At 41.3% G+C, this 27944-nt stretch overlaps 2 protein-coding genes across 4 annotated transcripts; both read right to left on the bottom strand.

The window, feature by feature from the left end:
* Window positions 1-48: 48 nt before the first annotated feature.
* On the bottom strand, window positions 49-20120 carry LOC125267250 (tripartite motif-containing protein 16-like). Of its 2 annotated transcripts, XM_048188709.1 has the most exons (7): window positions 17686-20120; window positions 11496-12078; window positions 11248-11343; window positions 10918-11151; window positions 9214-9373; window positions 8739-8786; window positions 50-908 (listed from the first exon to the last, which is right to left on the bottom strand). In XM_048188709.1, exons 2-7 carry the CDS (start codon window positions 12072-12074, stop codon window positions 388-390), a joined length of 1638 nt encoding a protein of 545 aa, XP_048044666.1. In that variant the 5' UTR covers window positions 12075-12078; window positions 17686-20120; the 3' UTR covers window positions 50-387. The 2 variants fall into 2 exon arrangements, with proteins under 2 accessions (XP_048044675.1, XP_048044666.1); XM_048188718.1 differs by lacking the exon at window positions 17686-20120 and having other exon boundaries at window positions 49-192; window positions 11496-12210.
* LOC125267239 (tripartite motif-containing protein 16-like) lies at window positions 19028-27700 on the bottom strand. Of its 2 annotated transcripts, XM_048188699.1 has the most exons (7): window positions 26951-27699; window positions 26701-26796; window positions 26371-26604; window positions 22517-22676; window positions 20912-20959; window positions 20518-20647; window positions 19028-19115 (listed from the first exon to the last, which is right to left on the bottom strand). In XM_048188699.1, the coding sequence occupies exons 1-7, from the start codon at window positions 27527-27529 to the stop codon at window positions 19064-19066; spliced, it is 1299 nt and encodes a 432-aa protein (XP_048044656.1). In that variant the 5' UTR covers window positions 27530-27699; the 3' UTR covers window positions 19028-19063. The 2 variants fall into 2 exon arrangements, with proteins under 2 accessions (XP_048044656.1, XP_048044647.1); XM_048188690.1 differs by lacking the exon at window positions 19028-19115 and having other exon boundaries at window positions 20004-20647; window positions 26951-27700.
* Window positions 27701-27944: the final 244 nt, after the last annotated feature.

The following is a 27944-nucleotide window of genomic DNA, read 5'->3' as shown; positions in this document are numbered from 1 at the left end:
AGGGGTGTAACCCTGACATTCTGGCCAAATTTGCCCACTGGCCTCTGTCCATAATGGCCTCCTAATCATCCCCATACACTGATTGGCTTCATCACTCTGTCTCCTCTCCACCAATCAGCTGGTGTGTGGTGGGCGTTCTGGAGCAATACGGCTGCCGTCGCATCATCCAGGTGGTGCTGCACGTTGATGGTGCTTTGAGTACCCAGAAAAGTGCAATATAAATGTAAGGAATTTTTATTATTATTATTATTATTATTATAAAACATCAGCAGTATTAATGTCATGAAGAGAAAATAACAGAAAGTATCATCCCATCCCACTGTTACTGATTTATCATGCAGCTCAAAGTATTATGGGTAAAATCTCTCTACAGTTTGTTCTGAAACATCAACACAGTTTCACTGATGATCCAGAGGTCCAAACATTAAACCCAGGATAGAGCGGCTGAGTGAATGTGGTCTGGACTGTGTGGATGAGGCTCATTGTGTCAGAGACGCTGTAGAAGGACAGAGTTCCTGCACTGTGATCCACATACACTCCTATTCTAGAGCTGATGGACTCTACAGGGAGATCAGTCTTTATCTTATTGTGATAGAATGAGTAACTGGAGGAAGAGCAGCTCAACATCCAGGACTGATCATTAAATCCAAACACACACTCATTACCCGATCCCTTCCTGCTGATGCTCTTATATGACACTGATATATACACACTCCCACTCCACTCAATCTCCCAGTAACAGCGTCCACACACACTCTCTCTACCCAACACCTGATACCACTGATCAATTCTGTCTGGATGATCAGGATACAGCTGGACTGTGTCAGAGACAGTAATCACTCTGTTTCTCTCAGACAGACAGAGGCGTTTATACACGGTGTTCGGCTCCAAAGTGAGCTGGTGGGAATCTGATGGAGAGAAACACATCAGAATCAGGAATTATGAATCTGGGGCCCATTTCAGAAAGGAGGTTAAGTGAGAACTCGGAGTATGTTAACCCTGAAATGAGGGAAACTCTGGGTTTTCTGTTTCAGAATGGGAGGTATGTCAAACCCGAGAAAGCAGGGTAAGTCAAGCCTGTTTCTGAAAGAGAAGTAACTTCTACTCAGAGTCAGTTACCATGGTAACTTACTCTGTGAACCTTGTAATGAATGCGGACTCAGGCAGGGATCTATTTGCAGCTTTTATTAAAGTGAGAGTGGTCGTACGGGCAGGGTCAATCAGGAGCAAACAGGAACAACAAGGGACAGGCAGAATCGTGGTCAAGGAACAGGCAATGATCAGGACAGGCAGATATCACTCACAAGACGGTATACAAAGCACAGGTCAGAGGTAGGCAGCACAGGATCGTAAAACAGGTAACAGGCAGGAACGGCAACAGACAGGCAGACAGAATACAGACAGGCAACAGACAGGCAGACAGTAGTTATCAAGACTTCGCGGTGAGGTGGTGTGTGTGACAGTCCTTTATAGTCCTGGTAATGAGCTGCAGCTGGGTGTGGTGATTTGTGTAGTGATTGGTGGAGTGAGTGAAGGTGATTGGCAGAGAGGAATATGGGGAATGTAGTCCGGGAAGTGACAGGTGCAGACGGTGATCGTGACATAACGCCCCCCTCCCGGAAGGCGCGTCATCGTGGCGTAAAAGGAACAGCTAGGGAGGGGGGGGGGTGCATTGGAGATCTAACGGCAGACAGGAACGGAGTCTCCAATGCAGGTTCCAGGAACTCGGGGAGCCACGGCGGGTCAGGTGCCACGGGCAGCCACGGCGGGTCAGGTGCCACGGGCAGCCACAGCGGGTCAGGTGGCTTAAGCAACCACGGCGGGTCAGGTGGCTTAGGCAACCACGGCAGGTCAGGTGGCTTGGGCAACCACGGCAGGTCAGGTGGCTTGGGCAACCACAGCAGGTCAGAGTCCATAAAAGACCACGGAGGGTCAGGGTTCACAAATGGCCATGGAGGGTCAGGGTTCACAAATGGCCATGACAGTTCAAAGGCCCTAGAAGGCAGTGGCCGGGCACGGTCCCCACCCACAAGCTCCACACCCTTAGGTATACTGCCCCCCCCAAAAAAGTTCTTGGGGATTTCAACGGGGTCCGTAGCGGGTTCGTGGGCAAGGAGTTCGGGTGGCGCCGACAGGGCAAGGCGTTTGGGCGGCGCCGGCAGTGCAAGACGCTTGAGTGGCGCAGGCAGAGCAAGGAGTTTGGGCGGCGCTGGCAGAGCAAGGAGCTTGGGCGGCGCTGGCAGGGCTAGAAGCTTGGGCAGCGCAGGCAGGGCTAGGAGCTTGGGCGGCGCAGGCAGGGCTAGGAGCTTGGGCGGCGCAGGAGAGACCTCTGGAGTGGTCTCCGGACTCACAGTGGGATCTTGAAAGGTTTCTGAGCCTTGAAAAACGGAAGAAGACTTCTTCCTCCTCCTCCTCTTCCGAGGATGAGGCGATGGTTCACCGGTTGGAGCAGGTTCTGGAGCAGACTCACTGGCTGAAAAGGGTTCTGGAGCGGACACAATGGCTGGAATGCCCCCTACATCCATAAGCACCGAAGGGGCGGCCATCTTGCCCGTGGGCACTGGCAAAGCAGCCATCTTATCCATCGCATCCAGGGCGCTTGAGTGCGTTGCAACTGGCGAACTTGAGTGCGTCGCAACCGGCGAATTTGAGTGCGTCGCAACCGACGACTTTGAGCGCGTCGCAACCGGCGACTTTAAGCGCGTTACAACTGGTGATTTTGAGTGCGAAGTGGCCGGTGGAGGCTTAGGAATGCCAGCCGCTCGTGCTGTAGTCAGTGGAGGATCATTCATGCTGGAACGTAACCTCCTCGACTCTCGGACGAATCCAGAGACGTGACGTGATTCTGGACGTTCAGCAGGGACTTGACTTGGCTCTGGACGATCAATGAAAACGTGACGAGGCTCTGGGTGATCAGCGGAGACATGATGTGGATCTGGGCGATCAGCGGAGACAGGACGTGGCTCTGGGCGATCAGCGGAGACATGAACTGTTGTTGGTGTCAAGGTAGCCACCATTTTGTGCATGTTCCTTGGAGCGGCAGCCTTTACGTGATTCACCATGGTGTCGCATTTCTCCGCGACACCCACAGTAAACGGAGAGCCAACAGTCAATAAAGCGTAATCCATGAAATGACTTAGAGATGAACGGGGTCCCTCACGGATGAGTTGTGATTTGAGTGGTTGGTTCACGCCATCACAGAAGAAGTCAAATTTGAATACTGTACAATGTCCAAATATTCTGCTACATATTCCTCCAATGATCGTGTGCCCTGCATACTCCACAACAACAAGTGAGCAATGTCCATACCGTACAAATGCTCTCCGGGAAAGCTGCTGGATCGTGGTGGCGGCAAAGTCTTCTGTAATGAATGCGGACTCAGGCAGTGATCCATTTGCAGCTTTTATTAAAGTGAGAGTGGTCGTACGGGCAGGGTCAATCAGGAGCAAACAGGAACAGCAAGGGACAGGTAGAATCGTGGTCAAGGAACAGGCAATGATCAGGTCAGGCAGATATCACTCACAAGACGGTATACAAAGCACAGGTCAGAGGTAGGCAGCACAGGATCGTAACAGGTAACAGGTAGGAACGGCAACAGACAGGCAGACAGAAAAATAACGCTTAGAATTGTAACAGTAGTTAGCAAGACTTCGCGGTGAGGTGGTGTGTGTGACAGTCATTTATAGTCCTGGTATGGAGCTGCAGCTGGGTGTGGTGATTAGTGTAGTGATTGGTGGAGTGAGTGCAGGTGATTGGCAGAGAGGATTATGGGGAATGTAGTCCGGGAAGTGACAGGAGCAGACGGTGATCGTGACAAACCTAACCTGGTCAGGAGCAGGTTTTCTTTGGTAAACCCAGAGTTTCCTTCAGTCTCCTCCCCCTTTTTAAAGTGCAAGTGATGTTTAAATAGTTAACTCATTCATTCACATTGCAAAAATGCTTTTCTTACTGAGTATTTTTCATCCTATTTCAAGTACAAATCTCTAAAAATTCCTAAATCAAGAAGGATTTTCTATAGTGCAGGTGTGGGTGCAATCAGTCCCAGGAATGAGGGCCTATGGGTAACGTAGTCCGAATGAGAGATGATCAATACTCAGGTGATGTAGTACAATACTCATATTCGTGACAGAGTCTGGGACTGAGTTTTCTGCATGGAAGTCTTAGACGTAAGTCTTTGGTGGACAGCCAGACCCATTGAACCACGGAGTATTGAGGACTGGGACGCCGATGTCAATTGGCTTGCATCTCCTGCCTTCTCACAGCACACTGTAGGTGAGACATCATTTATGAAGGATTGGAAGACAGAGGGACTGTTGGACAGGCCGAATGGCATGACGAGGGTCTCGTAGTGTCCGGTGGCAGTGGAAAAGGCTGTCTTCCATTCGTCACCCTCCCTGATATGAATCAGGTTGTATGCACAGCAGAGGTCTAACTTGGTGAAATATTCAGCTTGTCTCAGTTGTTCGAGGGCTGCAGGTACTAAAGGCAAAGGATATCGAAATTTAACAGTAATGTCGTTCAATCCGCGGTAGTTTATGCAGGGTCGGAGACCGCCGTCTTTCTTTTTCACAAAGAAGAATCCAGATGCTGCTGGAGACGTGGATGGGCGAATGAATCCTTTAGCCAGTTCCTCCTCGATGTAAGCTTTCATAGCTGCAGATTCGATGGCACAGTCACCGGGATGATGAGGAGGTAGTTCTGTGGATTTATTCTTACTGGAAGCCACAGCCAGGTCAGCATATTCACCAGGAATGTTGGGCTTTTCGGTGTCAGTCTCATGGAGTGAAACGGTTTGAATGGGAAGAGGAGTGATTTGTTTCAGACAGTTCTTATGGCAGTTGGAATCCCATTGTACTATTTGGCCTTCCTTCCAGGAGATGTGAGGGTTATGGGTTCTGAGCCATGGTAGACCAAGAATTACAGGGTTGTTGGGTGAATGATCGACATAAAAGCGGATGTGTTCATGGTGAAGAATTCCTACTTTCAAAGTGAGTTCATCGGTGATATGAGCCACTCTTCCCCTCCGATGGGCTTCCCATCTAGTGCCTCCACTGTTAATGGGGAATTACAGTCCGTTAGTGAGATGTTATGATCTTTGATGAATGTATCTGACATGAAATTCCCTGCGGCTCCAGAGTCCAGAAGAGCGTGTGTGGATATACTCTGATTGTTAACAGTAATTTGAATGGGAATTTTGAGACAGTTAGCGGAGTAATTAGACTGAAGTGGAGCACTCACCGCTTTGGGATCAGAGGAATTTGGTCGTACGGGGCAGTTGATTTTGATGTGACCAGCCTGACCGCAATATAAACACAAATGCAATTGTCGTCTTCTCTCTCTCTCTTCAGGACAAAGTGGGGTGTATCCGAGCTGCATGGGTTCGAGTGTGGGGCTGACTGAGGTTGATAATTGGACAGGTCGCCGGGATCGAAGAAGATTATCAATGTGAATGGCCAGTTCGATGAATGCGTTGAGTGAACTTCCCTCGTCGCGGCATGCGAGCTCAGCTTGCAGTTCCAGATTTAGGCCCCGGCGAAACAACAGTTTTAAAGTATCTTCCACCCAGTTTGTTTGAGCAGCCAAAGTGCGGAAGTGCAAAACGTATTCTGCTGCAGTTGATTTACCTTGACTGAGAGAGAGTAGCTGATCACCAGCGCTCTTACCTCCCTCGGGGTGTTCGAAGTCCTCCCTGAAGTTTTGTAGGAAATCCAGGAAGGTGGGAAACAGAGCCGTCATCTATCCACACCGCCGTACCCCAATCCAGAGCTTTACCAGTAAGCAGGGAGCATACAAACGATATCCGACTGGATTCTGTGGGGTACATAGATGGCTGCTGGTTGACGAACAGAGAACACTGAAGAAGGAACCCCTTACATTTAGCGGGCATGCCATCGAACTTCTCAGGGAGTGCTAGACGCGGGTTGACTGCAGGAGAGGCTGTAGGGACTGGATTGGCGGGAGCCGCGGGCGGCGGTGTGGAAGCTTCTGCGGGGCTGAACCGGAGGCCTTGCAGCGTTTTCACCAGCTCTTCGGTAAGTGACGTTAAGCGGTTCAGTTGGTGTTGATGGACCGCGAGCTGGTTGGCCTGGGCGGACAGCTCGGTGGAGATCTGCATGAGAGCTGCTGGATCGCTGTTTGGCGAAGTCTTCTGTAATGAAGGGTCAACAGAGTGAAGATCCATTTGCAGCTTTTATTGAATAGCGTACAGTGCACACGGGGCAAAGGCAAAGGGAACGGCATAAATAGGAACAGGCAAAGGTCGTGGCAGGCGGCAGACAAACAGAGTCAGGTCACAGGCAGGGATCAGGACAGGCGGCAACACAATCAAAGCCCAGTAAACAGGCAGGAATCGGGGCAGGCGGAGTCACGAGAATACACAGTCCAAACGGCAACAGGTAAACAATCCACAATAAACGCTTAGAAATGATCACCGGGCCAAATCAAGACTTCGCGATGTGTATGTGTGTGTGTCTTAAATAGTGTGAGTGTGATGCAGTGCAGGTGTAGGTCTGGGTGCAATCAGTCCCAGGAATGAGGGCCTATGGGTAACGTAGTCTGAATGAGAGATGATCAATGCTCAGGTGATGGCTCCCTCCGGCGGCCCGGAGGAAGAGCCGCGGGAGCCATATTCGTGACAGTAACTAGTACATTAGTAATATATTTGTAAGAAAATCAATGTCATTTAAACTTAGGATTACTATATAAGTCTACTAAGATTGAACTAATTTTAAAGCATTGAAAACACACTTTTAATAAATACACTAATAAAACTCCTCTGTATATTTTTGTGGTAGTATACTTTATTTCATTGCACTAAAAATCTATTTAAGTAGTAGTGGTATTTAGTATAAGTGCAGTGAAGTACCACTGAAGTACAAATATACATTGAATTAGTGTATTTATAGTGTATAACTATGACACTTTTATTTAGCACCAAAATAAAGAATGTACTACAAATGTACTTGCTTGTATTTAAGTATTTTTTTAATGCACTCAAATATACGTAAGTGCAAATTTACAGTAGTTCCGCCCACCAATGTCACACTATGTTAAAATTGACACACATTCTAGTGTATGCAGTGGTGTGGACAATAGAGTGCCTCAGGGATGACGCGTTTTTGTAGGCCAACCCGGAAGTTAGCGGCGCACGGGTTCCCTCGACTGAAAGCCTATTCATTTTTCCCATAGACTTTTGGAAAATCGCAGAAAATAAGCTCTGTGTTTAACAAAGGGTTATGACACTTACACGTTTTGTCTATAAAGATAATCTTTACAAGTGAACACAACATTTATACATTTTGAAGCCTAAATAAAGTCGTCAGATATAAAAGGCTAACAGTAGGCTATAAAAGGACTACAGCACACCATGGTCGCGGATCAACGTCGTCACCACCAAGCGTCCTCAAACTTTATTTAGAAAACAACTCTATTTAAAAACATGCTCACTGATTATGATCTGCGCTGTGTATGAATACTTATCCTCTTTTTCATGAGAAATGCTGTCCAAATGTCCTGTTTATCATGATGACGTCTAAAGTCGTCGCCAAAGGAAGTAGTCCCTTTTAGCAATTTGTTAGCAACCGCCGATTTTAAGACACAGTAAAAGTTTAAAAAATCACAAGTGGGTTATAACTGGTGTGTTTTGTGTCATAGATCAAAACGTGAAAGTATTTAGAGGCTTTGTTTACCACAGACCTTATTTCAGGCGATTTAGCAAAAACCCATTCAAAAAACCTTTAGACTTTACGGCGTTGGAACCGGAAGTCCTAAAATGCTAACTCGCTTCCGGGTTTTGCCTACAAAAATGCGTCATCCCTGGGGCACTCTATAGTGTGTTGGGTGCGGAGAATTATCTTGTGATGTGATTGACTGGGTTCGAATCCGCCTTTTGCTGAGCTCGCTATTATTCCTTTTCCCATCACATATCACATCAGAAAGGCATTTATTTTCAATAAAAGTAAAGAAAATTTTCTAAAAGTGGAAGTAAATTGCCTAACGAGTGTTTTATAATGATAAAATCATTTACACTCTTATTATTGCATCCTGCATTATTTTTTCTTCTTCTTTTTTTGCACGTGGGATACTATGAAAATAAATATTAGTTCAATAACTTACCGTTCTGCCAGTTTTCACCTTTGATATTATAACAGTGATAAGAATTAAACTTGCATTGACTCAGAAGTATGCGGACATCATTTTGTCACGTGCTGTTGCCATGGTGAATTGTAATATCGGAGCTCCATTGATGATGGCTTTTCATAGTCGTGGTGCACGCGCTTAACTCAGAGTCAAAGTACTCAGAGTTGACTGAACTAACTCAATTCAGCTGTTCTGAAACTGAAAACTCAGAGTTTCCCATCTCAGAGTTCAAGTTGGTTTTAACTCAGAGTTGGTTGAACCTCCTTATTGAAATGGGCCCCAGATCTTTTAATGTATCTGAACTCTTCATGACTCAATATTCAGTGTATCATCAGTGTCTCAGTACAGCTGACCAGATATCCTGAATCTTCATTTACATGATCAATTATTAAACTCCTCTATCATCATTTATTTTACCTTCAACATGATGTTTAGGTTTAGTTTCATTGTGTTTTGGTTTTGTTCTGTTTCTGTGTTCCTTGTCATTGTTAATTGACCAATAAAAAAATTAATAGTGCTGCAATTAGATCCCCTTCTCCTGACCAAACTGAGACACATGAACACATTCAGTGAGTTTTTCTACTTGTTTTCTTACTTACACTGTAGGAAGTCGTTCCTGGTCTTGGGATTCATGTCGGTGAATGTGACTGTGGAAATAAACAGACATGAACAGTGTGAAAAGAAAAATAACAAGATAAAATACATCCATTTCTAAGACTTTTTTTAATATGATGTTGTACAGTATGATATTTGATGATGAAGGACTCTTTTCTGAGAGCAGATGAATCTTAAGGAGCCTCGTTTAGTAAACATCATGTATATATAAACACTTGATGATGATGATGACGAGTGCCGTACTTCTGAACCATAAAGGGATATTTGTGTCCGTTCTGTAGGTGGATTTGATGCTCTTGTTCACATTTCACTTGAATTTAAGATGAACTGTGATTTATAAAGTGGGATGCATTTAAGAACTTTTTTGTTTTATAAATCACAGGAACATTTCAAAAACTGTTGTATGTTCACATTTCGGATCTTTCTACACGTCTGTATAATGGAGGTGCAGGACTTTACCTCTGCCAGAGATCTTCTTGATCTCCTCTTTGCAGAAATCCTCCAGTTTGTCTCTCAGCTGATGGACAGATTCTCTCATGCCATCAAAAGAGGAGAGAGAACTGAAGGGATCGTCGGGTTCATCTGTAGATTCAGGAGGTGCTGGGAGAGACTGGAAACTCTACAGAAAACACAAATCAAAACTTCAGCCAATAACCTGCTCTATATCAGATCTGTGCGGCTCTTGTTGATCTTCAGTAACTCGCATCAATCCAGCACTTTCACACAATCAGACATTCATGATTTAACGCTACAAACTCCAGTATTTGACACTTACACTCCTGGTGAAAAAGAAGTGCACTTCAAGAGTACTTATCCTCTATTGTCTTTGAAATATGATTAAAGTTACTGCTGAATGAACTGACAAGAATTTATGGAAAATTAAAATATACTTTAATGTCATTTCTACTGAAACTTGTTTGTGATGTATTTAAATATATTAGTAATATTATTATTAAATATATTAGTAATGTTAGTAAAATATAAGTTGCAATTTGGTATATTTGGTAACTTTTTTTCATGATTTATTTTTGCCTTTTATTATATAAAGGAGGTGAAGTGGGAGAGAGGGAAAGGTCTGCGAGCCGGACTCGAACTCGGGTCGCCCGAAGAATATCAGCACTGATTAAAATATGTTATATGTACATAACAAACAAGAGTCAAAATGACAGTAAAGTACTTTACATGTGCTTTAGTATATTTGTCAACACATCAAAATAATTTAAAGTAAAACTTTTAATTTGACATTTTTTTATAAGTGTACTTAAGTGTGATAAAAAAAACAATCAAAGTGTTTCTCTTTAAGTGCACTTAAGTGGCCTTTTATTTCATGAATATTGTATTATCTGCAAGTCCAGTTATTTTTAAATACATTTTTAAGATTTGAAGTTCACTACAAGTGCACATAAAGTACAACTAAGCAATAGTTTGGATGATAAAACATCTGCTAAGATCATAAATGTTCATGTAACAGGTCGAGCGCATCAGTGGAGTCACATTGTAGGATTGAGAAGATTTGCTGAGGAAAAGCAGTTCAAGAGTAGATTGACCATTATTTGTAACCTTTGACTGTTTAGCAGCACTGAAACTTCACAAGGACCCTCAAGGCTCGATTTCAAGGTCAGGTTTTGTTTGGTTTTAATAAGCATTGCTAATATATACGGCCTCACTTCCTGTCTGGAGTCTTCATGGACAAATTCATCAACGTGTTATAGCCAAACAGTTTAATAAAATCAATCTTATCCAGTTTGAAGATCACCTGACCCAATTTTGGTTACAATTACTGAAAATATTGTAGTACAAATAAAAGATTTCATTAAAAAGATGCTGAAAAAACTAGTTTGGTGGAAATTGATACTATCAAGTTTACTGATTTCATCATGACACAAGAAATCTGAAGGAACAATTAGTTAACAGTGTTTGTCACCTAATAATTTATTACAGAAAAAAAGAGCTCAGAAAAATGTTTTTCCATGTCTTTGTATGTGTGTCTCTTTCAACAGAAGATGATCAGATGAGAGTCTGTCTGATGATTATATGATAACAAACACTGACTGAATCTGACTGAACTCCTGACAACATCTCAGTCAGCGGCTCATTCTGCTCTCATGAAATATTTCTCTTGCTCAAGTCCACTATGATCCTGTTCTTCTAGATCTCTGTTACCTGCAGGAAATGGATGTGATCATGTGTGTGTGAAAGCTGCTCCAGCTCAGCGTCTCTCCTCCTCAGATCATTGATCTCCTGCTCCAGTCGCTCCAGTCGTCCTTCAGCTCGACTCACTGCAGCCTCTTCCTGATCTCTGATCAGCTGTGTGACCTCAGAGCGGCTTCTCTCAATGGAGCGGATGAGCTCAGTAAAGATCTTCTCACTGTCCTCCACTGCTGTCTGTGCAGAGCGCTGTTAGGACACACATCACAATCACACAGTGGCTTCAGCGGGACTGACAGAGTCCAAACTGAGACGTCTCAAACTTCTCTTCTTCTCCAGACTCACCTTATGAGACTCCACAGCCTCTCTCAGCTGCTGAAGATCTTTCTGTCTCTGCTGGATTCTCTGACGGATCTTCATCTGCGTCTCCTTCAGCTGTTTCTGGAGGACAAACCAATAAATGACACAGAAAACTACTATCAAACAAACATTGAAGTTACATGAATCCTGAACTGGTGGAGGGTTAAAGATCAAGCATGGCAAGTTCAAACCACAGATTGATAGTTTCCTGTACAATCCCTCTCAGTTCATACCTGTTTCTCTGTCCTCTGTGCTGCAGTTGATACAGTGTTGTGGTTTTTATGTTCATACTCCTTACACCACAAACAGATGCATTGTTGATCAGTGATACAGTACATTTCTAGCTCTTTATCATGTTTACGGCAGATCATGTCCTGCAGTCGTCCAGTGGCATCGATCACTTTGTGTGGTTTACGAGAGTGAAATTCCTCATGACGGTCAAAATGAGTTTGACAGTAAGACTCCAGACACACCAGACGGGACTTGACAGCTTTGTATTTTCTTCCAGTACAGACGTCACACTGCACGTCTCCAGCTCCAGCGTAACAGTCAGCAGGAAGTTTAGTCTTCTTCAGTTTCTCCACCACTTCAGCCAGCATGTTGTTTTTACCTAAAGCAGGTCTTGGACTGAAGGTCTGTCTGCACTGAGGACAGCTGTAGACTCTCTTCTCATCCTCCTGATCCCAGCAGCCTGTAATACAGCTCTTACAGTAACTGTGTCCACAGGGAATGGCCACTGGATCCTTCAGGAGATCCAGACACACCGGACACGTGAACGCATTCTGATCCACTGAAATCCTGGCTTCTGCCATTTTACTGCATGAATACAGAGAGACACGAACACACAACAGCTCAACAATACTTCAGTTTCTGTTTCTCTGAACTGAGCTGCTTCTGTGTTTGAGTGCCGTGTGGAAAACAGGCGTGTCTGTAAAGCAGCTTCCTCATTCCTGGTCAAGAAGAGTCACTCTCCTGCTGAGCGAAGAGCACATTTATGAATGACAAACTCTAGATGATGATCTTCTCCAGACTGGAAATTAAGGCAAATATCTGGGCACAAGTCATGTAGTGTATTCGCCTTTAGACTACAGCATTGTCACTTTTATTTTATTTTTTAATGTACATTGTTTTAGCGCCTTTGACTATGCATATCGTTTCAAAGCAGCTTTACAGAAACTGCCTTTTTCTACATACTGTATCAAAGTAATGTCTGTATGTCTGAATATACAGTTCAAAGATAACACAGATCAGGCAGTTAGCTAACATAATTTGTTCATTTAGCAGAAACAATGAGCTCATTAAAGCGACTATAACCAGTTGTGATCATAATGATTACAATATGTAGAAAATATGCAGTTTAAATGTTGATTCAGAGTTGGCGTCATCTGAAGTCTTTGCAGGCTTATTTTGCGTAGCTGCTGTTTATAACATTTCAAGCAATAGATAGTCATGTGTTTTTGATCTGATATAACTCGAGTTAACGCTCTCCCTCCTTTAGTGGACGTAGATATCCTACCAAAAGTCAAAAAAAGAGTCCCAAAAGAGTTTTGTGACCTGAAAGAGCGTGATGGATTGTGATAGAAGATCAGATAAATATACAGGAGCTAAACCATTTATGGCCTTAAAGTCAGTAGAAATACTTTGTAACCAATACAGATCTTAATCCATAATCGGTAAATAATAAAATTGGGGTTATATGATCGTATTTTCTTGCCCTGGTAAGAACTCGCTGCTATTCATCAGCCAAGCCCAACACACAAACAAACAAACCAATGACAAGGACATGTTGAAGAAAACAAATAATGCTGGCAACCTTCAGACATTTGGAAAAACAATTGTAACATGTGTCAGGCAAAATAGAGGAAAATGCTGTCATTATCTTTTGCTCTGCTTCACATGAATACAATCAATCTAATAACTGAAAACCACATGGTTATTAAATGTGATATATGCTCTGAAAGAAAACAGACATACATAAATTATATTAGAGTTACACGTACAGTGCTTGCAGAACAGTAACACTGTAAAAATGTTTTAATCATTTAAATATAACAGCATATTTCATGTTCCTATTTTTCATGAATGTGTGGCTTGGGCTTCATTATTCAAATAATATTGCTCTGCACTGGAAGCTCCTGTCACCAAGACAAATGACTTTTAGGATTTAGACCGTACCATAGTACTGAGACTGCTCTCATTAGAGTTACTAATGATTTGCTTTTATCATCAGATCGTGGTTGTATCTCTCTATTAGTGTTACTGGATCTTAGTTCTGCCATTATCAGTTTGTAGTAGTAAACGAAGAGAGGTCATATTGATCACAAGTTCAATATAGAGTACCGCAAGGCTCAGTACTAGGACCGTTGCTTTTTACTCTGTACATGCTACCCTTAGGAGATATCATTAGGAAGCATGGCATTAGTTTTCACTGTTACGCTGATGATATTCAAACTTACCAATTCACAAAATTAACGGAATGCATAGCTGATATTAAAAATTGGATGACCAGTAATTTCCTACTACTAAATTCAGAAAAAAACAGAGATTCTAATTTTTGGACCAAAAATTTCTTCACGTAACAACCTAGAATACTGTCTAACACTTGATGGCTGCTCTGTTAAGTCTTCGTCGTCAGTTAGGAACCTGGGTGTGCTCTTTGATACCAATCTTTCATTTGAAGGCCATGTTACTAGCATCTGTAAAACCGCATTCTTCCATCTTAAAAATATATCTAAACTACAACATATGCTCTCATTGAAAAATGCAGAACAGTTAGTTCATGCGTTCATGACCTCAAGGCTAGACTACTGTAACGCTCTATTGGGTGGCTGTTCCGCTCGCCTGATAAATAAACTACAGCTCGTACAAAATGCAGCAGCTAGAGTTCTTACTAGAACTAGGAAGTATGACCATATTAGCCCAATTCTGTCGACACTGCATTGGCTTCCTGTTAAACATCGTATAGATTTAAAAATCTTGCTAATTACTAGCAAAGCACTAAATGGTTTAGCTCGCCAGTACCTGAGCGAGCTCTTAAAGCATTATAGTCCTTCACGTCTATTGCGATCTCAGAATTCAGGCCAGCTGATAATACCTAGAATATCAAAATGTTGTCTTGACTTGTGTGTGTATTAACATTGGCATTAAAGCTCATTCTGATTCTTGGGGCAAAAAATTACAAATGTCATGTTTAGCAGTCATTTGTGGAAAAGTTTCTTAATTAATGAAATCCTGCCTAATTAAATCCAATAGCAGGAGAACTGAAAAATATACAAACCCGATTCCAAAAAAGTTGGGACACTGTACAAACTGTGAAAAAAAAAGGAATGCAAAAATCGCATAAACTTATATTTTATTCACAATAGAATATAGATAACATATCAAATGTTGAAAGTGAGACATTTTGAAATGTCATGCCAAATATTGGCTCATTTTGGAATTCATGAGAGCTACACATTCCAAAAAAGTCGGGACAGGTAGCAATAAGAGGCCGGAAAAGTTAAATGTGCATATAAGGAACAGCTGGAGGACCGATTTGCAACTTATTAGGTCAATTGGCAACATGATTGGGTATAAAAAGAGCCTCTCAGAGTGGCAGTGTCTCTCGGAAGTCAAGATGGGCAGAGGATCACCAATTCCCCCAATGCTGTGGCAAAAAACAGTGGAGCAATATCAGAAAGGAGTTTCTCAGAGAAAAATTGCAAAGAGTTTGAAGTTATCATCATCTACAGCAGTGGTTCTCAACTCCAGTCCTCGGGACCCACTGCTCTCCACATTTTGTATGTCTCTCTTATATGACACACTCAATTCAGTTCATGCAGACTCTCCTAATGAGCTGATGATCTAAATCAGGTGTGTTAAATAAGGGATACATACAAAATGTGCAGAGCAGTGGGTCCCGAGGACTGGAGTTGAGAAACACTGATCTACAGTGCATAATATCATCCAAAGATTCAGAGAATCTGGAACAATCTCTGTGCGTAAGGGTCAAGGCTGGAAAACCATACTGGATGCCCGTGATCTTCGGGCCCTTAGACGGCACTGCATCACATACAGGAATGCTACTGTAATGGAAATCACAACATGGACTCAGGAATACTTCCAGAAAACATTGTCGGTGAACACAATCCACCGTGCCATTCTCCATTGCCGGCTAAAACTCTATAGGTCAAAAAAGAAGCCATATCTAAACATGATCCAGAAGCGCAGGCGTTTTCTCTGGGCCAAGGCTCATTTAAAATGGACTGTGGCAAAGTGGAAAACTGTTCTGTGGTCAGACGAATCAAAATTTGAAGTTCTTTTTGGAAAACTGGGACGCCATGTCATCCGGACTAAAGAGAACAAGGACAACCCAAGTTGTCATCAGCGCTCAGTTCAGAAGCCTGCATCTCTGATGGTATGGGGTTGCATGAGTGCGTGAGGCATGGGCAGCTTACACATCTGGAAAGGCACCATCAATGCTGAAAGGTATAAGGTATAAAGGTATAAGTTCTGGAACAACATATGCTCCCATCCAGACGTCGTCTCTTTCAGGGAAGACCTTGCATTTTCCAACATGACAATGCCAGACCACATACTGCATCAATTACAACATCATGGCTGCGTAGAAGGAGGATCCGGGTACTGAAATGGCCAGCCTGCAGTCCAGATCTTTCACCCATAGAAAACATCATAAAGAGGAAGATGCGACAAAGAAGACCATAATGCCATGAAATTTAAAATCAACTTATTTTTCCCTTAAAATGATACATTTTCTCAGTTTAAACATTTGATATGTCATCTATGTTGTATTCTGAATAAAATATTGAAATTTGAAACTTCCACATCATTGCATTCTGTTTTTATTCACAATTTGTACAGTGGCACAACTTTTTTGGAATCGGGTTTGTACTACAGTTTAAGTTTTTAATGGCCATTATAAAACGGTTAGTTCCTGTCCTTGATTCTGATTGGTCAATAGCTGTGTATTCACGATAAACCACGGCTATGACCGCTTCACTCAACGGTTCTGTGTATCACTACACAACACTCTTAGCAACATAAACTGTTTGTTCTCAATTGATATTGTTCATTGAAGCTTACTGAATTATGTAGAAAAGTATTGTGAGAAAGAGATTGATTGAGCGAGTTTATTACCTGCATTCAGATTTAGCATTTTCCTTCAGGTCAGTCCTATGTTCATAATAAAAAATCTGTTTAAATGTCCAATGTATTATCTTGTCCTTTTAGCAGTTAAGAGGTTTTCCCGTGACTGACAGCGCTAGTCAAAGCATTTGTCAGTTGCGTCTTGTTCCGTGTTCAAAACAATTCAGTCTTTTCAATGTAAAAGTCTTCGCTACTGACTGACACACTCATAAAGACGGTCTTTGCTGCCATCTAATGGCATAATAATGTAACTTCTGTTGCTGTTCATGGTCAGGGACTATTTTTTCCAGCGGAAAGAAGCATAGTGAAAGTTTACTTCGTGAAAGTTGCATTAATACATATTTTTGGGATTAATATTTATTGTGTGGTAACCGTATTATAAATGCAATAAGGTACTCGAGGCTAGTGCTGTATCATGAATAAGTCACGGCTAATAAGATTTCAGGTACTCGCTTTGCGTCATGTCTAACAACGCCCTTCATCCGTGACTTATTCACGATACAGCACAGCTTTTCGTACCTTATTGCTTACTTAAACATATTGATATTTTGCATTTCAACTGTCCGTACATATTTTACGAGGTGGCTTAATTTGTACGAATTCATACGTTTCTTGCTAAATCGTACATATTTTACAAGTTGACAAATTCTTATGAATTAATACGAATGACCATTCATACGAGTGCATACAATTAGTCTAAACCCCAGTGATGGGTAGGTTTAGGGACGGGGTTTGGGGTAGGTATTCGTATGAATTCATAAGAATTTGTCAACTCGTAAAAATATGTACAATTTAGCAAAAAACTTATGAATTCATACGAATTAAGCCACCTCGTAAAATATGTACGAATTGCCGTGAGATCGGGTTGAATAATCACACAGTGGAACCAAAGTATTATTGACCTGATATAAAATCAGTGAAAGTCTATACAATGTCTTCAACTAATATAGCGAAACAAACCTCTGTGTGTATGTGTGTGTGTGCATATGTTCCTGATTTCTGGAAGTGGAAGCTGTTGGACACACTCTTCATTAGTCCAGTCCCCTTCCTCCAAACACACATATTTTTAAGCATTTCAATCTAAGCAATCTCTCACACATAAAATAAGACTAAACAATGATCTATTATTCTTTTCACTCTTACATACTATCAATTACTAATAGTAATAGGTTAACAACATTCAATTCATAAACCCAGTCACACACAGATGCCACCATTAGAAACACAAACTTATAACACAGCATCATGTCTGTTCTTCATGATCACCATTACACTGACCTTGTGATGACCCATCCAAATGCAGAAAATAATTGAATGGCACATTATATTACTTATTCCACTTTTCTCAAAGCAGAATCAGATTTGGCCAACAGGATACACATACAGGATACTGGAAAAAAAAAAATCAACATTTAGTGCAATGTGTAAATTAACAAAATCAAGCCCATGAGAGAGATTAGCTTTGCTGTCTCTGCACATTTGCTCAAAACAGAGCAGTACATGTGGAACAACAGATTAGTCATGCCAATTAAAAATCTTTCAGCATAACATTATTTCTGTCTTGACAACTCTAGGAGTGATAATGGATATGACAATATTGGTATGTTCGGTCTTGGTGGAATAGATCTGCTACGCTTTTGCCACTTGCTCCTGCCAATACAAACACAACACACTGCTGTGAGCAAGTAAGACATGCTGCTGCTGGACAATATAGCGTACATGAATTAACCATAACAGATCTTCAATCTTGATTTTTTGTTTACAATTGAAGGAACTCCCAGTTTAGAGCCAAAGCACATCGTGAGTGAGGAAGTTATTGCTTTATTAATCAAATATTGTTTTCTAATCCAGATAACTATTTGAGGATAATTTGTATTTCTCCATGATAAATGCTTCAGATTTTGTTGATCTGCTGATCGCCTAATGGTTAAAGATAATCTAAAAAACAAATTAATTATTTAAATTCAAGAAAACATGAGCCAGAAGTTGAAATGTTTTTATTATTATTATTATTATTATTATTATTATTATTAAGCAGCACTCTCTTGCTCTGTGGTTGTTGTGGCCACACTTCTGTTTTATCAGGCATGTAACTACTGCTCAACGGGGGACTGTAACTACAAATGTGACATCTGTGCCTTTGTGAATTAATTTAGAAACAATTTTGAACATGTTATAAACTATTAAAACTATCAGTTGATGCTCCACGCTTTAGAGGGTCTGTTATATCTAAAGTCTTTGGTTAAAACTCATTGGGCTCATTGGAGGCAAGAGAGACGCAGACTCTCAATGTTTACCCGCCGTGGGTGTTGGACAGTGTAACTTTAGAAAAATGAGTAATTTATACACTTTTAATGTAACATTTTGTAATATTTGTGCCATTTTATTTTTGTAATATGGATTATTTTATCATCCAGTTTTTTGAGGAGGCACTGCCTCTCTTGCCTCCGCAGAGGAAACACCTCTGGTCATTTAGTGACTATAAGTGTTTGTAACTTCTCTGATATGGTCAGCAAGTTTAAATCATAATTTATAAAATCTATAGCCTGGTTAAACCACACTTACACAATGTGCTTGATGTACTTTCTCTGAGACAGACATTACTCCTGTACATCAAGACCTCGTTTAACAGAAGTAGTTGAATGAACAGTAATTGTCATTGTAAGTATATTCCTCCAGGAGGCAGTGTTGCACAGTTTTTCCAGAACCTGGGAATGAACGAATACTTCCTGAAACAGGTTTATTCATTCATTGTTAGGTTATAAGGATACTGGTGATGAAAATGACCATTTCACCTTTGTGTATGATTTCTCACTATGGAAAGGAAAAACACGCTATTGTGCAGCAGTCTGAATTATTTGATGTTTTAAATGGCAAATTAAAGCTACACTCAAACAATCAGAAAAAAAAGACCTATCCTGTGAAGTGTGACACATTAACAGTGGAGAAAAGTGTCTGCTAAATGACTAAATGTAACTGTCTCATTTAAAAGAGACGGTGAGAAGCTGAATGTCCACCAGTGTCGTCATCTTCTGCATCACAATTTTACTCACATTTTGAACTGTCATTTCTCTATTTTCTCCACTACTAATGTCATTTTCCACATCTTCACTTCTTACATTATATTTCTGTTATTTCATTATTCAAATCCACACTATCCTCAATCTGTTCATTTTGTAATGAATCCTGTTTGATCATTTCAACTGAAAGGTACATTTGATAGTAATAAAAAACAATTTATGCATTTATGTGTCACTACAATAAAAAATGCAATGAATGTAATTTCCATCAAAACAATTACCCCCGGTTTCACAGATAAGGCTTAAGCTAGTCTAGACTAAAACGCATGTTTGAGCTGTTTGAACTGAAAGCATATCTTAAAATATGTCAGTGCCATTGTTGTGTCTCAAGATGATGTTTTTTTTCTAGGGTAGGTTTATAAAAGATACTCAAATGCCCTAATTGAACTAAGGTCTAATCCTGGATTAGTCTAAGCCCTGTCTGTGAAACCGGGCCTTAGAGTTTGAGAAAAGCAGATACACATCATCATCACTCACCTTAACACACACACACACACACACACACACACACAGTTGTTGCTGTCTCTATGAGGATTTAATACACATTTGTATCATTTGTATCATCTCAATGTTACTGATTTATCATGCAGCTCAAAGTATTATGGGTAAAATCTCTCTACAGTTTGTTCTGAAACATCAACACAGTTTCACTGATGATCCAGAGAAACAAACCCTAAACCCAGGATAGAGCGGCTGAGTGAATGTGGTCTGGACTGTGTGGATGAGGCTCATTGTGTCAGAGACGCTGTAGAAGGACAGAGTTCCTGCACTGTGATCCACAAACACTCCTATTCTCCTGCTGATGGACTTTACAGGGAGATCAGTGTGTATGTTATTGTGCCAGAATGAGTATCTGGAGGAAGAGCAGCTCAACATCCAGGACTGATCATTAAATCCAAACCTACACTCATCACCCAATCCCTTCCTGCTGATGCTCTTATATGACACTGATATACACACACTATACCCACTCCACTCAATCTCCCAGTAACAGCGTCCACACACACTCTCTCTACACAACACCTGATACCTCTCATCAAATCTGTCTGGATGATCAGGATACAGCTGGACTCTTTCAGTGTAAGTTATCACTCTGTTCTCCGCATACAGACGGAGGAATTTATTCACTGTGTTCAGATCCAGAGTGAGCTGATGGGAATCTGGTGGAGAGAAACACATCAGAATCAGGAATTATGAATCTGATCTTTTAATGTATCTGAACTCTTCATGACTCAATGTTCAGTGTATCATCAGTGTCTCAGTACAGCTGACCAGATATCCTGAATCATCATTTACAAGATCAGTAAATGATGTATTAATAAATTAATAGTGCTGAAATTAGATCCCCTTCTTGTTTTTGCCTGACCAAACTGAGACACATGAACACATTCAGTGAGTTTTTCTGCTTTTTCTTAGTGACTTACATTGTAGGAAGTCGTTCCTGGTCTTGGGATTCATGTCGGTGAATGTGACTGTGGAAATAAACAGACATGAACAGTGTGAAGAGAAAAGACAAGATTAAATACAACCATTTCTAAGACTTTTTTTAATATGATGTTGTACAGTATGATATTTGAAGTTGAAGGACTCTTTTCTGAGAGCAGATGAATCTCCAGGACCCTCCTTTAGTAAACACATGTATCGGATTTGATCCTAAATTCCATGGATTTCATCCTACATGTGTATATATATAAACACTTGTTCTTGATGATGAGTGCCGTACTTCTGAACCATAAAGGGATATTTGTGTCCGTTCTGTAGGTGGATTTGATGCTCTTGTTCACATTTCACTTGAATTTAAGATGAACTGTGATTTATAAAGTGGGATGCATTTAAGAACTTTTTTGTTTTATAAATCACAGGAACGTGTACGTTCAATTTTTGCATCTTTCTGCACGTCTGTATAATGGAGGTGCAGGCAGGGACGTGCACAGGAATTTTGAGGGGCAGTTGCTCTGACCTAAAAAAAAGGGCTCTGACCTAAAAAAATAAAAAAAATAAAAAAAATAAAAAAAAGGGCACTCCCCCCTACCAACCACCAAAAAAAAAAAAAAAAACCTCAAGGGCTATATGAAGGACTGAGAATTGACTCCGCTTCGAGTCGTGACCGAATCACCACCTCAGGTGTGCATTATTTTTCTAATAATTCAGCGGCCCGTCGTCAATTATTCCTTACTTGAATCACAGCTTAAATAGTGTTTTGACATCGACAACCCAAGTGCATTTTACCTCAAACTTGCGTCTAGTTAACTTTCTAAAGTAGCAATCGCTTCTCGGGTCGACATTAACACACTGACAAAATTATATTCAGAATTAAAAATATTTTTATACCACTTTTTAATGTGTGATTGTGTAAAGGTTTTCACGAGATACCAACCTTTCGCGAACTTGCTTCCAACACTCGTTCTCGTGGAGGCGCGGTGTGCACGGAGGGGAGGGGCTTTGCGCGCGCGAGTATGTGAGAGACGCGTGAGTGAGAGACGCAGGGAAATTAAATGCAGCTGAACGTTTGCTCTATGAAAAACATTGACAAAGACGAAAACTAAGGACATTTAATCTATAATTTTATTTTATTTTAGTTAGTTTTGCCAAACATATTACAGTTTTGGTTAGTTATCGTTTTTTTGTAATGCCTCATTTTTATTTTTATTTCAGTTAACACGATGTTTTTTCCCACCTAGTTTTCGTTTTTTTTCGTTGGTTTTCGTTAACGATTATAACCTTACTCACCTTTCCGACAGCGTTAAGTCGTCTCACCCGACAACCGCGACAATCTCCTTCTAGTGCCGCTCATGCAGGCTCAGCTCAGGTGCCGGTCGCGTGCAGCGCTGCAGCCACGTAAACAGAGTTTGCCCTTCCCCTACTGACTTTCACTTTCGGACGGGTGCCCGAATATGGAAGTGAATGAGTTTTTTCCATTTATTTTTTTCCACCTCGGAAGGGCAACGTGAGTCGAGAAGGGCATATGGGCAGTTGCCCGGGCAACCTGAGCAACCCCCCTGTGCACGTCCCTGGGTGCAGGACTTTACCTCTGCCAGAGATCTTCTTGATCTCCTCTTTGCAGAAATCCTCCAGTTTGTCTCTCAGCTGACGGACAGATTCTCTCATGCCATCAAAAGAGAAGAGAGAACTGAAGGGATCGTCGGGTTCATCTGTAGATTCAGGAGGTGCTGAGAGAGACCGGAAACTCTACAGAAAACACAAATCAAAACTTCAGCCAATAACCTGCTCCATATCAGATCTGTGCGGCATCAATCCAGCACTTTCACACAATCAGACATTCATGATTTAACGCTACAAACTCCATTATTTGACACTTACACTCCTGGTGAAAAAGAAGTGCACTTCAAGAGTACTTATCCTCTATTGTCTTTGAAATATGATTAAAGTTACTGCTGAATGAACTGACAAGAATTTATGGAAAACTAAAATATACTTTAATGTCATTTCTACTTAAACTTGTTTGTGATGTATTTAAATATATTAGTAATAATTATTATTAAATATATTAGTAATGTTAGTAAAATATAAGTTGCAATTTGGTAGACTTAAAACATGTTAACTTTTTTTCATGATTTATTCTTGCCTTTTATTATATAAAGGAAGTGAAGTGGGAGAGAGGGAAAGGTCCGCGAGCTGGACTCGAACTCGGGTCGCCCGAAGGATATCGGCACTGATTAAAATATGTTATGCTGCGTTCACGTCACCTTGTATTTACCGGTATCTTGAAATGACAACACGTGACGTTATATTTGGAGCTGTTCACATCCTTTTGGTCCTTGGACTGGGAATTACGCATTTCCATGGCACCACTATCAACGCCTAAATTAATCTACAGCGGTCAGGTGGTACAGTGGCCACGTGGTACATCTGGGAGCTTTCAGAAAACTCCCAGCTTACAAGCTGTAATTACGATCTCTACGAGGCAGTACCGGCGCCATGGGCGGGCACTGGGGGGCCTGGCCCGCCCTGTGAGTCACTAGTGCCCGCCCTGGACGAGTCGACAACTCCACGTCCCACCAACCACCAGTCCTTGCTTTTTTTATCAATAGGCTACTGTCATCAAAAGTTATCGTTTTGTATCATAACTACTGGATAAAAATGTGTTTGATCTGATTTTAAAAAATAAAATAAAATAAACGGATTTGATTGGTTTGTAAATAATGAGCGCGGAAATGTTTGGTTGTGTGCTAAGCATAGTGCTGCCGCTTAATGTTAGCGGTCATTTTTTAAACAACTGCTGAACTATCTCGTGTGACAGTGACAGAGGATATACGGCGTTTCTTTAATCAAAGACCACCAAAGTTGGCAGGAGAGATCAGCGAGGTAATAATGCTAGGCGAAAGCCCGAGTGTTGCTGTGAGACTGACGCGCTTCTGCTGTGATATTTGTCTGAACTATTTTCGCTGCTAAAACAGAACAAACTATCACAGTCAATATTGCGTCTAAAATGTAAGTAAATTCATATTAATTACTTGTTTATAGAACTGCCATATGAAATCAGTGTCACATTTTCAGTCGTGATGGTATTATTCGGCACTCTTGGTCGTGTGATGTTGCTTAACTGTATCATATGTCATAAATATAAAAACTCCACATTTGAATTGTTACTGCAGTATTCAGCCGCGGCTCGTCTGGGTGGGGCATAGCCCAACAAAATATTCATCCAAAAATAGACTGAAATAATAATATATTGTAAATGTGTCCAGCATTCTGCAACAAATATTTTTCAGATTTTCTAGTCGTAAAGTGAGCAGGGTATATTAAAATATAGCGCAAGGATTTGGCAGGCATGAATCATGATAAGCGGGGCAGCTTGTCTCAGAGCCCTCCCAGCTCTACAGCGCCCCACAAATTTCCAATGTAAACCTCTGGTGAAAAATGGAACTGCAGCACCCATTTGAGCAGCCATTTGAGCAGATTTCTGGCTGCCCCGCTTACTTCCACGTGACGTTATGTCACGTAAACCTTGCTCCAGGTCAAGACAACATCAGTCCGTTTCACATATGTGTCTGTATCAGGTCAGTAACTAGTTGGCATGTCTGTTCTTCCTATGTGGAGTAGCGTATTAAATAAATGAGAGGATAAACCCTTTAGTTCATGTGAATAGCTTATACAGTAGTTCTGTTGTGTTTGTTTTATGTTTTTCTGATAATAGACATGACTTTTTTCTTCGCTGGAATTCCTACATACCTTGTAACATCCTAAAACAACATTCGGACGCAATAAATACTACATTAAGGTAATTCAGTGTCCTAAAGTCTGTCAAACAATTAGAGCGCCAACCTCAGGATGAATAATGCAAGGACATTAGAATTCTGCCAAAAGTGTGTCTGATGTGTGGATAATGTGATAATATATGCGAATGCGATTAGGATATTTGTTATTGGCGTTTATTATAAACTAGCGCTAAGACCCAGAATCTGCCCTACCTAAATTAATGGCCAGGAGCCGCTTCTGGCAGTGTGTTAACTGAGTTTCTTTGTTTCTGCTGCGCTCATTTGTTTCGATTTCTCCTCGAGAGGCAGCGCGAGCGCCTCAACAGCGCAACATTTTGTTAGCGTCAGTACATCAGCCTATATATTATTATGCACTATCGATAATATCGATATTATTATGCACTAAGCCACTTAGACTAAATGAATGCAGAAGCATTATCGCATTTTGGTGATTCTCGAGTCATTTTTTGTTATTGGCGTTTTAATCAGGCCAGACAAGTAAAATTCTCTTTTACTTGCCCCTTTAAAAAATCAACTTGTCCCGGGCAATGTCGAGCCCATGCGACGTGTGTTTAGTTCTTCCTCGTTTTTTTTTTTTTTTTTTTTTTGTCCATTTAATTCATAATGTTATTATGCAATAAGGTTGATCTCATTTGTGCCCCCCTGAAAAAAATGTAATGCCCGTCCGTGAATTTGTGTCTGGCGCCGGGTCTGCTACGAGGACATGAACGCTTTTTACAAGCTAGAATCTCATAACTACAGGAATTACAAGGCCGCGTGAACGCACCTTTATATGTATATAACAAACAAGAGTCAAAATGACAATAAAGTACTTTATATGTGCTTTAGTATATTTGTCAACACATCAAAATAATTAAAAGTAAAACTTTTCATTTGACATTTTTTAAAAGTGTACTTAAGTGTGATAAAAAAAAAACAATCAAAGTGTTTCTCTTTAAGTGCTCTTAAGTTGCCTTTTATTTCATGAATATTGTATTATCTGCAAGTCCAGTTGTTTTTAAATACACTTTTAAGATTTGAAGTTTACTACAAGTGCACATTCAGTACAACTAAGCAATAGTTTGGATGATTAAACATCTGCTAAGATCATAAATGTTCCTATAACAGGTCGAGCGCATCAGTGGAGTCACATTGTAGGATTGAGAAGATTTGCTGAGGAAAAGCTGTTCAAGAGTAGATTGACCATTATTTGTAACCTTTGACTGTTTAACAGCACTGAAACTTCACAAGGACCCTCAAGGCTCGATTTCAAGGTCAGGTTTTGTTTGGTTTTAATTAAGTGATGTAATTTAGGGAGGAGCGAGCCCATCTAATCTTCCAATCAACAGCCAGAGTATATAAGCAGCTGCTTACCTCTCTTCAGTCTCAGCTGTTCCAGCATCCCTCCACCTCCCCAAACTCCACCTTCATCTAAGGAACCTTGCCCTATGTAATCATATCCTATATTTATTCACTGTGGGGGTATATCAGAGCTCGAGTTGAAGCTGCTTCATCGAGCCCCTCATCAGTGGACAGCAAGCCAATCTAGCTACCCTAATACCCTAAAGATTATATGGGCAAACGAACTCGTTAAGCATTGTTAATCAAGAAATGTTTCTCTTGCTCAAGTCCACTATGATCCTGTTCTTCTAGATCTCTGTTACCTGCAGGAAATGGATGTGATCATGTGTGTGTGAAAGCTGCTCCAGCTCAGCGTCTCTCCTCCTCAGATCATTGATCTCCTGCTCCAGTCGCTCCAGTCGTCCTTCAGCTCGACTCACTGCAGCCTCTTCCTGATCTCTGATCAGCTGTGTGACCTCAGAGCGGCTTCTCTCAATGGAGCGGATGAGCTCAGTAAAGATCTTCTCACTGTCCTCCACTGCTGTCTGTGCAGAGCGCTGTTAGGACACACATCACAATCACACAGTGGCTTCAGCGGGACTGACAGAGTCCAAACTGAGACGTCTCAAACTTCTCTTCTTCTCCAGACTCACCTTATGAGACTCCACAGCCTCTCTCAGCTGCTGAAGATCTTTCTGTCTCTGCTGGATTCTCTGACGGATCTTCATCTGCGTCTCCTTCAGCTGTTTCTGGAGGACAAACCAATAAATGACACAGAAAACTACTATCACAAAATAAAATTAAAGTTACATGAATCCTGAACTGGTGGAGGGTTAAAGATCAAGCATGGCAAGTTCAAACCACAGATTGATAGTTTCTTGTACAATCCCTCTCAGTTCATACCTGTTTCTCTGTCCTCTGTGCTGCAGTTGATACAGTGTTGTGGTTTTTATGTTCATACTCCTTACACCACACACAGATGCATTGTTGATCAGTGATACAGTACATTTCTAGCTCTTTATCGTGTTTAGGGCAGATCATGTCCTGCAGTCGTCCAGTGGCATCGATCACTTTGTGTGGTTTACGAGAGTGAAATTCCTCATGACGGTCAAAATGAGTTTGACAGAATGATTCCAGACACACCAGACAGGACTTGACGGCTTTGTATTTTCTTCCAGTACAGACGTCACACTGCACGTCTCCAGCTCCAGCGTAACAGTCAGCAGTAAGTTTAGTCTTCTTCAGTTTCTCCACCATTTCAGCCAGAATGGTGTTTTTACCTAAAGCAGGTCTTGGACTGAAGGTCTGTCTGCACTGAGGGCAGCTGTAGACTCTCTTCTCATCCTCCTGATCCCAGCAGCCTGTAATACAGCTCTTACAGTAACTGTGTCCACAGGGAATGGCCACTGGATCCTTCAGGAGATCCAGACACACTGGACACGTGAACGCATTCTGATCCACTGAAATCCTGGCTTCTGCCATTTTACTGCATGAATACAGAGAGACACGAACACACAACAGCTCAACAATACTTCAGTTTCTGTTTCTCTGAACTGAGCTGCTTCTGTGTTTGAGTGCCGTGTGGAAAACAGGCGTGTCTGTAAAGCAGCTTCCTCATTCCTGGTCAAGAAGAGTCACTCTCCTGCTGAGCGTAGAGCACATTTATGAATGATAAACTCTAGATGATGATCTTCTCCAGACTGGAAATTAAGGCAAATATCTGGTCATGTAGTGTATTCGCCTTTAGACTGCAGCTTTGTCAATTTTAATTTTTTAAAATGTACATTTATTTGAATAGCGCTTTTAACATTATTGTTTCAAAGCAACTTTACAGAAAATGTTAATATAACATATTGTGTCAAAGTAATGTCCGTATGTCAGAATGTGCAGTTCTACC

Source organism: Megalobrama amblycephala, linkage group LG1 (assembly GCF_018812025.1).
Source record: "Megalobrama amblycephala isolate DHTTF-2021 linkage group LG1, ASM1881202v1, whole genome shotgun sequence".
Taxonomy (NCBI): Eukaryota; Metazoa; Chordata; class Actinopteri; order Cypriniformes; family Xenocyprididae; genus Megalobrama; species Megalobrama amblycephala.
The sequence above is the reverse complement of the archived record's forward strand: the minus strand, read 5'-3'. Positions and strand labels throughout refer to the sequence as shown.